Genomic DNA, 13,322 nt, shown 5'->3' on the forward strand with positions numbered 1-13,322 from the left:
AAGAGAACAGTTAAGACTTTGACAAAATTGCTTTTCTGAACCTGGCTCTGTTTCCAACTGCATCTAAACACGCTATGTACTACTACACAGTACAAAATACATAACGGTCCATGGTAGTGACATTGGTGCTCAAATTAAAAGCCACAGAACTGTCTTAGTGGTGTTAACCTCGCGCACACTTCCGCACTCTCATCAGCGAACAGGCACGCGCACGCACACATGCACGCTCACACACACACACACAGAACATATACACTGCCCAGCTTCTTAGGACATGCCACTCTTATAACACTACCCCCACACTGGATTGATATTATACCATATTACAATCCACATACAGTGGTTAACTCGGAATTCACAACCCACATTTACAGCTCACAGGGGAATCACAATATAACCAGTAAACGTTACTGAGTCCAATACAGGTGAGTAGTAGTGAAAGTGTAGTCTGTTAGACAACGAAGACCTGGAGCAGTCCTTTACTCCCAAACTCTGTGCACATCACAGAACACATCACTCTGAAAATGCATTAACGCTGTTTGCCCAGACTACTTAAACTGTGCTTGAACTTAAATTTACCAAAACACCTAAACTGCTTCCAGCATTACCATTGGCAAGAACAATCACAAATACAGTGGCACAAGAAAGTTTTAAGTAAGTTTTTTTTTTTAAATGAACAACTGAACATATAGAAAATTAGCTTTTACTTTAACAACAAAATTAGCTCTAACCCCTTTGGGTTTTTTTTTTCAGAAAAACATAAACAATCTGCAACAGCAGCTTCTTAGTGGATTTCTTCACCTTAAACTTCTTAACTGTCCATTAACAGTCATTAGTGAGCCACCCACTCCCCAAACCTGACAGGTGCCCTCCGCTGGCGGTCTTGGCTCTGGGGAGGACGGGACTGCTGCTCTTCTCCTGCTGCACCACCCCCACTATCCTGAGGGCCCACACAGCAGAAGAGTTCAGATGAGGAGATGCAGGGGGGTGTGTAGTGGCAGAATCATCCACTCCTTGATCTGGTGAGGCACACCTGTCTTCCATGTCGGTGCTGAAGAACAACTGGGATAGGCCCAGGCTGGTGTCAGAAGTGTCACTGTCCAGGAGTGTGGGTGGCACCTCCACTGGTGCCCAGCTCTGCGCTTGCTGCATTGCCCAGGAGTTGTCCAAGGGGTCACGGCAGCGATATGGCTTCAGCTGATCATGATGTACCACTTTGGCCTTGGTCCTGGGTCCCTTCTGGATACGGTAGACCAGGTCATCCAGCTGTCCCAGGATGAAGTATGGCCCCTCATACGATGGAAGGAACTTCTTAACCTTGTTCTTGAAGGCCCTTGTACCTTTAACAAGGTACCACACAGGATTGCCAACTTTGTACTGTGTGCGGCAACAGTTCTTATCATACTGTCTCTTTGCTCGTTTCACAGACTCACCAAGAGCTTCCCGGGCAATTTGATGGGCTAGCTCCAGGTGCTCTCTCAGATGCTGGACATATTCAGGGGCTGAAGGACTCATTTCTGAGTCTGGGGGCAGGCCAGCCACCAGGTCCACTGGCTAACTCACTTCTCTTCCAAATAACATGAAGTTGGGGGTGAAACCAGTCGCGCTGTGCTTGGTCGACCTGTATGCCATGGTAGCATAGGGAATCATGAGGTCCCAGTCCCAGGGGCAGCGCTCTGCTGTTGTGGCCAAAATCTTCTGGAGAGTGGCATTGAAGCGCTCTACCTGGCCGCCTGACTGGGGCCAGAAAGGTGTGGTATGTGTCTTTTGGATTCCAAACAATGCACACATTTTCTGGAACACCTCTGACTCAAAGTCCCGGCCTTGATCACTGTGCAATGTTTGTGGTGCCCCATAATGACACACCCACTCTGAAGCAAGCACCTCAGCCACAGTCACTGCCTTGTCATTTGGTAGGGGAAAGGCTTCCACCCATTTAGTGAAATAGTCCTGTATCACCAATACATACTTGTTTCCCCGGTCTGTTTCATTCAGTGACCCCATGATATCCAAGGCAACACGTTCCATTGGTGCTCCCACTCGAACAGAACCCATGGGGGCTTGTGGAGTCTTGTGTGGTCTGGCTTTGGATGCACAGTTGGTACAGGTGCCACACCAAAGGGCCACATCCTCCCTCATTCGATACCAGAAGTATCTGGTTTGCAGTCGAGCTAAGGTGCGCTCCACCCCAAAGTGTCTGCCAACCTGTCCCTCATGCATCTGCTTCATGGCATCTGGCCTGAAGACAAGAGGTAACAAAATCTGGGGGTAGAACTGGGTATCGTCCAAACAATAGAACCGCCTCACCACTAATCGATCCCGGATGTAGAGCCGTTTCCACTGGCTCCAGTATGTCTTTGTGGCTGGACTGTATGGTAAGACTGTCTCCCATGGAGGGCGCTCTTTGTTCGCCAGCATCCATGTTCTGATAGGTGCAATGTCTGGGTCAGCTTCCTGTGCTCGGCACAGCTCCTCCAGAGACCAGCCACAGAAGAGCTCAGGTTCTGTGATCTTAGTCATGTAGATTCTCTCTGAGTGCTTTAAGTGGTTGGTATCAGTGGTCACCACTTCCTCTACCCCCACTGGACTCAGCATCACTGGGTTGATGTCAGAGTCCAACTCACACTGCACTGCCTGATCACTGCGGTTCACCAGTTGGGGAGAAGGACTTGGCATTTTGCATGGACAGGACTGACGGCAGGGTCTCCGGGAGAGGCTGTCAGCATTGCTGTGCGACCTGCCAGGTTGGTGGACAATCACAAAGTTGTCACAGAGTCTCTCGAGCCACCTGGCCAGCTGACCTTCAGGTTCCTTCATCTTCGTCAACCACTGAAGGCTGCTGTGGTCGGTGCGCGTGATGAAGGGCCGTCCCAGCAGATACTGACGGAAGTGTGATGTGAACTGCACTACAGCAAGCAACTCCCGCCGGGTGGTACAATAATTTTGTTCAGTTTTGCATAGTTTGCGGCTGCCATAAGCCAACATCCGCTCTTCACTCTCTTGCACCTGCGAGAGCAAAGCACCGATGCCAACATCACTAGCATCTGTGTCCAGTATCATGTTGCCCTCGTCGAGAGGGGTAACCAAGGACTGGCGCAGTTGTTAGTCGGTGCTTCAGTTCGTTGAAAGCTGCCTGTCATTCTACAGTCCATTGGAAGTGTGCATGTTTCTTTGTCAGGGCGTGGAGGGGCTCAGCTATGGAGGCAAAGTCTCTTACAAACCGTCTGTAGTACAATGCAAGGCCAATGAATCTCCTGACTTCCTGTAGTGACGTAGGTGTTGGCCACTCCTGCACCTTGTCGAGATCAGTGGCCACTCCATCCCCTGAGATGACATGGCCCAGGTAAGTCACTTGGCGGCGGAAAAGGTAGCATTTACTGGGTTTCAGCTTAAGGTTGGCCTGATGGAGTCTGCTGAAAATCTGGCCCAGCCGCTCCAACATCTCCGATACATTCCTGCCCAGCACGATGATGTCGTCTAGATAGACTAGACAGGTCTCCCACTGCAGGCCAGCCAGGACACAGTCCATCAGGCGCTGGAATGTCGCTGGTGCATTGCATAGCCCGAATGGCATAACATTCCATTCAAACAATCCATTTCTAGTGCGGCTCTGGGAGATGAGATTAAGCACAGTGGGCTCTGGGTTTGCAGGTGCTGCCGCCGGAGCCTTGCCCCTAGTGTTTCTGCTTGCAGAGGGGCATTCTCTCTTCATGTGCCCTACACCAGAACACTTGTGACAGCGTACCTCCTCCCAGTTGATGTTTTTAGGGCCCTTCCTCCTAGCTGTTATATGGCTGGGGTCATGGGGTTGAAATTTCTGTTTTGTGGCTGGGGGTGCAGTAGCAAACTCCAGGGGTGCAACAGCAGACTCTGGTTCCTCCATACCAGTCGCTTCTCTGATGACAGCTGCTCGGGGCCTCCGTTCTGCCATGCTCCGTGCCCCTGACTGTATGAGGCTAGTCACATATGATGCAGCCCGCTTGGTGGTTTCGTGGCGACGGGCTATATCATAGGCTTGGGAGAGGGTGTGAGACCGTTGCTCCAGCAGTTTCTGGACAATTTCTGCATCACCTACAGCATTAGTGAAAACTTCAACGCCAATAGCGTCCTGTTCAATCTCAGTCCTGTCACTGTAGGCTACTGATACTTTATCATATATGTCGTCTCTCAAAACATGGAGGGCCTCACCCACTTTACGGACACGCTGCCTCAGTTCAACAGCCACCGCTGCAGCATGCTCTGAAGAGGGGCCGTATGCAGTCTCCATCTCTTCCACTAGGCGTGCATAACTCCACTGAGCAGATCTGGGGTTCCTGTGGACGATAGAACCTGCAGCTCCTACCAGGCAGAACTTTAGTTGGACAGCCATGGTCTTTTTAGACCAGTGGTTAGCTTTGGCACAGCTCTCAAACCTTCGCAGGAACTCTTTCCAAGGGTGGGTGCCATCATAATGTCCAGGGTGTAAAATGGGGACTCTCTCTTGGTGGTCACAGTCCTCCTCACTCTCAGATGATGGCTGGTAATGCACACTAGGGGCCTGCAGTACAAATGGTTTGTGTTGCTTACATTTGACGGAAGATGCCTTTAACCGGGCTGTCTGGCAGCACACTTGGTCAGGTGAATGTCCATAATCAATGTCTTTTGATGAGTCACAGCCAAGCATGTGCACACCGGAGCATGTGGAACATGGTGAGTGGTAAGAAGCTGGTGTGCTCTTAATAAAACTGTCTTGGTGTGCAGAAGAAAAGGGGTTTGTATGAGGGGTTGCAACAGTTCTGGGTAAAGATGCATTTTGTAGCTTTAATTGTTGGTGATGATTATGCACATTCAAACAGGGGTTGTTATGCAGCACACGTTCCTGGAAACAGTAACTGTCCTCCATAGCATCAGCAAAGGGGTTAGTGGATGCTAACTTTGGCTGGGACAGCTCACATTGCGTTTCACTTGCTTTCTGCCTCAGCCAAATGGGCTCATCGTCACAAAGAAAGGGGTTATAATGTCCATATCTTTCATTCACATTGTCTGTTTGTCTCTGCATTTGGCTTATGTTTACTGGAGTTAGTGACATGAACGGGTTAGCATAAGTCGTAGCTTGCTCGGACATGTGGGTAGCGGTATATTTGCTAGGAGCCGCCATCTTCGTTTGCTCCGCCTCGTTAACAATGAACTTCGGCTACCTTAATTGTTTCGGTATCTTCTGCCGTTATTTAGCTCACCAGTACTGTGACTGTAGACGTGAGAGGGTCCCTTCGTGGTCGCCAGTGTTAACCATTTCTCTTCGGCTCCCCGACCGTGGTCCGAGAGCACAGAGGAACTGTGAAAGCTCCAGGGACGAGCAGTACCTGCTTGTGGTTAACCCCCCTCCTTGTCACTCACGCCACGGCAGAACTCCAACAAGAACGAGTCGGAAGTCTTGTTCACCTGGCAGGCTTCAACTTTATTGTTAACTTCTATACTCACTGTCTTAAAACTTATGCCGCTAACGCACAACTTGCTCATCCTAACGCTCCCAGCATACCTCATACTCTTGCGCACACTTCTGCACGCTCATCACCGAACAGGCACGCACACATGCACGCTCACACACAACAGGTACGCGCACACACACACACAGAACATATACACTGCCCAGCTCCTTAGGACATGCCACTCTTATAACAGTGATTACAACTGTTGCCTTCACACCAAGGAATGACTATGCATGAGTTTTTCTCCAAAGGCACTTCTTCCATCGTCCTAAGACATACTGTAAAGTAGCTGTGAAACTAAATAATTGTATATAATAGTGATGTGATAGACTGGTGACCTGTTCACCTCCTCCCTAGAGGTATACATTAGGGAGGTACACAGTAATTTGTGCTGATGTCTTAAATTTCATATGGTAATGATTTATTGATATTAACAATCCATCACCTTACTTTACTTTATCTACTTCCTTCTCCTCACTCTAACCCTGTTTCCTCCAACCACTCCACAGACTCCACAGAATTCATATGCTCTCTCAGCCTCACTCATCCCCATCTTCAAAGTTGTAGAAGGAGTTATCTCAAGTAAAATGCGTCAGATGGATAGGCACACATGCAAGCACATGGATGTGTGCTTCTGCTTGCGTGACTGCTCCCTGATATCATCACCATTTTAAGGACCAAAGGGGGTTTTGGCCTGACAGATGAGCAGGGGAGAGTGGTATGCAGATGTAATATCTTTCTATCATTCCTCATCAGCTTCCAGGATGGTTGCAGGCACTGACAGGTATCTACTGCCACTTAACAAGACTCCATTTACTGTGTTTTACAGCCCAGACATGCGGCTGAGAAACACCATTTGAAATGGACAGAATGCCACCATAAATTGGTGTAATAAAATGGTATTTCTGCTGCAAGCGCCAATAATAAATTAAGACCTGATGTGCTCCTGGAGAAGTGGTGTGATGAAAAATTGCTGCCAAGTCCTGAGCATCTTGTCAAATATGCGTTAAATGACATATTTAGGGATGTATGTGGAATATGTATCTTACTTACCACCCCACTGCCACTTGTTCAGCAGAAAACTGGGGTAATGCTAAATCAAACTATGGGCTGGAAAGCATCTCTGCAAGCAATACGTCACACAGAATTATTATGTGACAGGTGGAACTAGCTTAAAGTCATTTGACAATGAAAGTAATACAAAATCTGACATATGAACCATCAGAGAAATACATTTTAAGGCCCAGCCACGTCAGGAAGTGGCACAGCAAAATGTACCCATGTGTTTTCGCTAAACATGTGGCTTTAGGACTTTGTGGATGAAGTGACGACTTACAGGGCTTGTTGGTCCACTACCGTGGCTAGTGAGCTAACCACTAACATGCTAGGTGCAGCCAGGAACATGCTAGTACAAGTCAGTCAGTGGTCGTAATAAGTTCCCTGAGCTTATTCAAGAAAATAAACTTTTTTTTGTGGAGCAGTTTTTATTCCCATACAAGAGGTTAAATATAACTGGATGGTGCGACACACTAATAAGCTCTGATAGCATCTCTTGTTAATTGCACCCTGTGGCTCTCTGTTCCCTCAAAGGTCAGTACCGGCAAGAGGATTAGCTAATGGTCAACAGTTTAAATCTGATGTCAAAATTAAAAAGTTCAACTTGATCTGAAAGATTTGCATAGATTTGTGTGCACACAGTTTAGCCCTCTAGTGTACCTACATGTATTACACATGCATGAGTGTTGCAGTCTCTAGCAGTGTTGTGTTCTTTATTTTTAACTACTAATTAGACGTAGTAGATAAAAGCAAGTCAATCAGTGGAGGCTGTGTAGGTTTTTTTTTGTTATATCACAAGCTTTAATAACACTATAGCCTATCTGAGGAGAATGACGTCTACTGAAGCCAACCAAGCAGCTTTGGTTTCTAGTATGCAAGACCCAAACTATTTTTAATCTGACCAGGTTGGACAGCGTTGAGGAGAGACCAAAGTGTTAACTATAAATATCTGGAAATAAATAACATTTTGCAACTCTCTCTCATCATGATCAGTCAGGTGGACTGCATTTTATATCGAGTCTAACTATCATCAGATATATTTGGACCTGGGCGGACTGTCAGGCGCGTCTGGTTTAGGTAGTTATTCCATGGGTTTGTTTTGGATTTGGTGCAGACGTCTACTGAGAGCGCAAAGGTGGCTTACATAAACTATCAGTCACATAGAAGGGTTCATGGAGCTCAACAGCTTTCACAAACATATACTAGTGTCAGCTAAGCAGCTACAGGACATAAGGTTACAACAAGAACATCTGAGGGCAACAGTCAAATCAAAAACTGCAGGTAGACTTTCAACTAAACCAACAGAAAAGAAATTGAACTGCAGAATAGACAGATGAGACAAAACAACTACATACTGAAGAGGCTGATTAACTGTGTTGTCTCTTTGCCACAGAGAGCTCATTTTAGGGGTCACATTGAATGGAAGGAGTCAAATAATAGAAGCAATTATTTGCAGCTTCTTTTCCTTTTGTCTGAACACAACAACGATTTGAATTACAGCTTGTCAAACAGTGAAGTGTTTACTGGCACATGGGTTAAAATCTACAATGAGATAATTATAGCTGCTGCTGATGTAGTGGGAGAAGAAATTAAAGATGAAGCCAGGGAAAGCACAATTTGTTGTTGCTACAGCGGATAGATCTACTGATACCAGTCATTTTGCAGAGCTGTCTTTTATGCTCTATGCTATGTTTCAGACAGCACTGCTGTCGAAGAGAAGTTTGAGGATGTAACAGACGGTAGGAGGGCAGATGTCGCAGCCCTGGTCCTTACATTTTTGGAGGACTAAAATTGTCTGGAGAGAGTAACAGTAATGGCCTCCAGTCTAAACAGAGTACATGCCAATGTCAAGATGAAGATCCGTCTGGCTCTATTAATCCTATGCTATCCCCACCTGAACCTGAGTGTGGCCCTGAACCAAGGAGCAGCAACGATGAGGGGATGTCAGATATTCTTCTCACACCTCACGGCCTGTCTGAGTTCCTTTCAGGTCCCCAAAGCCAATGCAGCAGCTTGATGACATATGTCAGAGACGACTCCCACGCGCAGCACCAAGAGGATGGAATTTTACTTCCAGATTTCTGTGCACAGTTGTGAAGAATGGCATGACTCGAACTTTCTTCATGCCATTCTTTGATAGTTGGAATGTATACTTTTCTCAGTTTTTTTTTTTTTTACCTGCTCAAAACAGGTTTGGATTTGCAGATCATTCTCATTTCATAAACAAACTTTAATCTGCTTCCACTCTCCAATAAGAACGAACATCTTTGTGATTCCTCAGTCATCTTAAACCAACTGTGAAAACTTTGTAAAACTAACTTTGTCAAATTATTGCAGTGGGTGAATAATCACAGGAGGGTGTGATGACTACACTTTCATCGAGTGAGAGAAAAACAGATGCTATATGAGAAAACAAATGTTCGACGAACCGCACTCCTGTCATGAACACCGTGGCACCTCTACACAACATCTGGTGGTTTCTCAACACATTAGCAACACCACAACTCTGTTTACTGGGCATATGAGGATGAATGAATACAATTACACACACAGTGGAACACATATAATGCTCTCTTTGGAATATATGACAATGCTGTAACGAAGAGGCAGAAATTGCTCTAAAGGTGATCATGTGGTGGAAGCCATATGTACAGGCTTCGATAAATTACCGAAATGGCTTCAGTATGCTCTCCTGTCTCTTCTTATCTTTGCCCTTCTCAGCTTTTTCATCCCTGATTGCTGGAAAAGAGTCCAAAAACACTGGGTGGCTGCACCTCACTGAGAAGTTTCTTCTCTTTTCTTTTTTCTGTATTTGAAAGAGAAAATATCCCTCAAACAATCTTACATTGATAGCAATCTATTAGTTACGTTGAGTGCACTCATGGGCCCGATGCATAAAACTCACGCACAAATCTGAGTTCCACTCTCACAGTCAGCCATCGATGGATCAAGACAACTTAATCACCTGTTGGGAAGAACTATGTCTGCTTTAGTGATCTCTCCATGAACAGAACAGCAAAGAAGACGCATACTTTCATCAAATCACGCTGTCGTCTCCTGCAGCAGCTCCAGAGTGATCCCCTCTAATGGCTGTGGATATTTATAATACCATCAGTTCATCATATAAATAGCTAACTGTTGTGAAGAGTGACGCAGTATTCCTTATCATAGTCATCAAATCAAAGAAATGACTTTATCTGTTTATACCTGTATATTCATAGCACTACTATCATAATCTACACTGTGCTTGGCAATAAATGGTAAAATATAAAGCACATACATACAGGGAAAAAATCCTAAATAACTGAAAAAAACAAAACCTGTATAATGTAAATAATAAAATACGAATAATAAAATTCAGTACACAACAACCATTACAATAAAGTTTAAAATGCAGTTTTGGCAATCATGTTTTAAACTAGCATAAATGAAATTACTCTTGCATGGCTTCTCATGCCCCTGCTGCGCTGAAGACATCAAACTACTCTCCTCATTACTTCTCAGGGGGAGGAAAACATCTCTGCTTGCCTCTGGCAGATATTTCACAGTGGCTGTCAAGGCACCACCTAAAAGTTCAACCTGGACAAAAATGAGCTTGTGTTCCTTTGGGAGGGAGAGTTGACTGCACTGAGATCTGTCCATCACTATTAACAATGCTGAGGTGATGCCAGCCTGGATCTGTGTGTGTGACCCTGGACAAAACAATAAACTTCTCAGGAAATGTTCCAGCCATAGCCCACACCTTCAGATTCCTACAGGACAACATTAGGATGATTTGCCTTTTCCTCACTTGGGAGATGCATCGGTGGTGGAAGAAGCACACAGATCATTTACTGATGTGAAAGCACTTACACAACAATGTGCCAATTCTTTGCTCTTACAGTGATATGTGGATGTTAAAATGCTTTGCAGAGGTAGAATCAGAAAACTTGGAGCTTTGAAACAATATATCATTTTTAAGGTTGTATGAAGATTGGGGCCCACTGTTTTTGAAGCACAAGTCATAAGCCAAATGGTTTAGAACACTGACCATGCCTTTTTTTAATGTAAGACCTTAATCCCAAAAGTAAGTAGTATCTACTGTATAGCTGTCAAATACATGTAGTGGAGTAAGTATGATATTTCACTCTGAAATGTAGAAATATAAAATAACATCCAATGGATACACTCAAGCACATGTACCGTCACATTTTACTTATACATACATATTTCTTGAGTAGTTACTTTCTACGATTGCCCAAATTCTATGGTCTGAATGCAGCAGACTATCACTGCTCTGCTCCCTCCTTCTTAAAATAAGGACCATTCACCATGACAACACTGATAATGTGTCATGATGGGAAAACCAAAGAGCAGAACACAATCTGTGTTCAGTGTGTGGGAGCAAAAAAATAAATAAATAAAAAAAACAGAGAGAAATGAGTAAGACAGTATATGCCTGTCAAAAATATGACAGATATGACTGTTAAAAATAACCAAGGGTAAATTGGGCTAAATCTTTTACAAACTGACAGTGTTGTTGGCATTACTAACTCCATTTGTGGCATTTATCTTGACTAAAACAGTACAAACTGACATAAATACTTTCATGAATAATTATGTTGTAAGGCACCAAGACATCTGCCTTTCAGATTTTACTTTTTGGACCGCACAGGGCTCTCCTCCTGCTTAAATGATCAGTGATAGAAGATGTTCCCTATGCACAGGCAACTACTCTAGCAACAAAACTAACCCAGGAAGACTGTCCAACCATAAAAGCAGAATTACTATTTCAGCACAGGGATCTGTTGCTAGACACACCTGTTACATAACTGTCTATGTCAAAAAGAGTTTACCGTAGGTCAAGAGGAGAGGAGAGTGAGGGAGGCAAATTAAATTAATGGGCATGCAAGTCACCAGCTGAGGTCACATTCAGTACTACTCACTAGTCTTAATACATATTTGATCTATGCCACTAGATGTTTGACCTTTCTCCTGACAGTTGAGCTCATGAAGAGGAAATCAGTCCTGACTGGCCTCACTGATACATTTTTGGTATGAAGTATCTTATTAACTTTTTAAACTTATAGAATGTTTCCTATCTGTGCATATAATTAGAACTCCACAGGTGTCCTAACCTGTTAGGAGTTGCCAGGAGATGCCAATCAGGAGGACATGACACATTTTTGGGAAAACTTCACCAATTTTTTGACTGACCTTTTCTGGAATGAAGAGAACACAATAACTGAGGGCATCACAACCTTACAGTGACAGAAAATGTAGTTTTACAAAATGGATGTTTGCAAGATCATCAATACGTATACAATATTGCATAATAGATGTAAGCCACAGAACTAATCTTTGCTAGGCAATTCAAAACAAGGGCTAATTGGTTATTTAGTAGTATTAGGGGTGCCCCCATGGCTTCAGAGTTTAGCCATCACCAATGAACAGCAAAGTCCCCACTTGGAGTCTGTCATAATTTCTGTTAGCAGCATTTCCTTGCAAGTAGCAGCATTTCCTTCAGTACAAGTAGCAGTACCACAGTGTGTAAATATTCTGTTTCAAATACTCAAAGTACCTCAAAAATTCTACTAGTACAGTAGTTATTTACTCAGTTACTTTCCCCCATGGATAAAGAATTCCTAGGCCCTCTGTTACTGTCTGTCTCTCTCAGCTTCCCTAAAGTCTTAGCAGAGAAACGAAACACTCCTGGAAATGGGACTACTCACTGATTTTTACCACTGCAGTTCAATCTAAATGCTATTAAGCCAATGGTAATTTATGCATACAGGACTTTCCCCAAACACAGTCAAGCATATTTATGACTGTTTTTAATTCAATTTGGGTTTTGTCTCCCTCTCCTAAATAAAGCCACTGCTGTGGGTGTCACCCTTCACTACCTATTATTTTCAGGTTGTGAAGATGCCTTGAGGGCAGATAAACATCATGAAGATCTCTCGCACTAATTAAGCTCAAAGTTGCCATCCTAGCCAGAAGTTCCAAATTTGAGTGGGCTGACTTAGCTGCGGCTAAATCTCCGTGTTTCCACCCCAAGGCTGTACAACAAACATCAATACTGCATTTTTAATGGGAGTAAATAGGGGCATGCATAATTTGTAAGCTGTGTGATATGTATTTCTTGCTTGTATAAAGACACATTTTGCAAAAATAATACCATTAGTCTTAAAGGCTGCAGATGGTTGTTATCACATCCAATCCCCAATGTGTCAGAAGTGGACAAATTACTGCAGAGACACACTGCAGGTGTCTTTTTCTTTAAAGATGACACTTTTCTTTAACACGCTTCAACTACTGACAGGTGTGTGTGTCTTCACCAAGAATGCTTTCGCTTCCAATTAAGAGCTGAAGATAAACAAGTGGCGGCCTATGGCAAACTCAGCAGTTTATCCAAATAAATCCATTCACAGCCTTCTGTCAGAAACTGAGAAACAATGAGTGACTGTATCTTTTTTTTTACTTGTATTAGAGGAGCTCTGCTCTCCAGTCATACACCATACCATTATACACAACTAAGGCAGTGAGAGCGTTGTCAGTAGGCAAAATGAGAGCAGTGGAAGTAAAAGAGTCTGGTGTAAAGGTCTAAACGTACCTCCTCTGCTTTGGTCTGCTCAAAGGCAAACTCCATGGTGGCAACACCCAGTTGGTTGGCGAAGAAACTCACATCTCCAGGCAACTGCAGCGAGCTGACGTTTGGTCCAGGGCAGTTCCCACCACGAATGCAACTCAGCAACTGTCTCTAATGCAGAGGACAAAAAGATGGAGAGAAAGAAAACCTCAGTGGGATGAGAGAAATTT

The 13,322-nt window shown here is 44.3% G+C and overlaps 1 protein-coding gene across 1 annotated transcript in view; it reads right to left on the bottom strand.

Annotated features, from left to right (window-relative positions):
- Nucleotides 1-13,322, bottom strand: part of LOC121182863 (inactive N-acetylated-alpha-linked acidic dipeptidase-like protein 2) — a 301,943-nt gene that overhangs the window by 112,111 nt on the left and 176,510 nt on the right. Inside the window, exon 12 of the mRNA XM_041039484.1 lies at nt 13,117-13,263. Within this exon, the coding sequence (XP_040895418.1) occupies nt 13,117-13,263 (147 nt within the window). The remainder of the gene's footprint in view (nt 1-13,116; nt 13,264-13,322) is intronic.

Source organism: Toxotes jaculatrix, chromosome 6, assembly GCF_017976425.1.
Source record: "Toxotes jaculatrix isolate fToxJac2 chromosome 6, fToxJac2.pri, whole genome shotgun sequence".
In the NCBI taxonomy this organism is placed as follows: Eukaryota; Metazoa; Chordata; class Actinopteri; family Toxotidae; genus Toxotes; species Toxotes jaculatrix.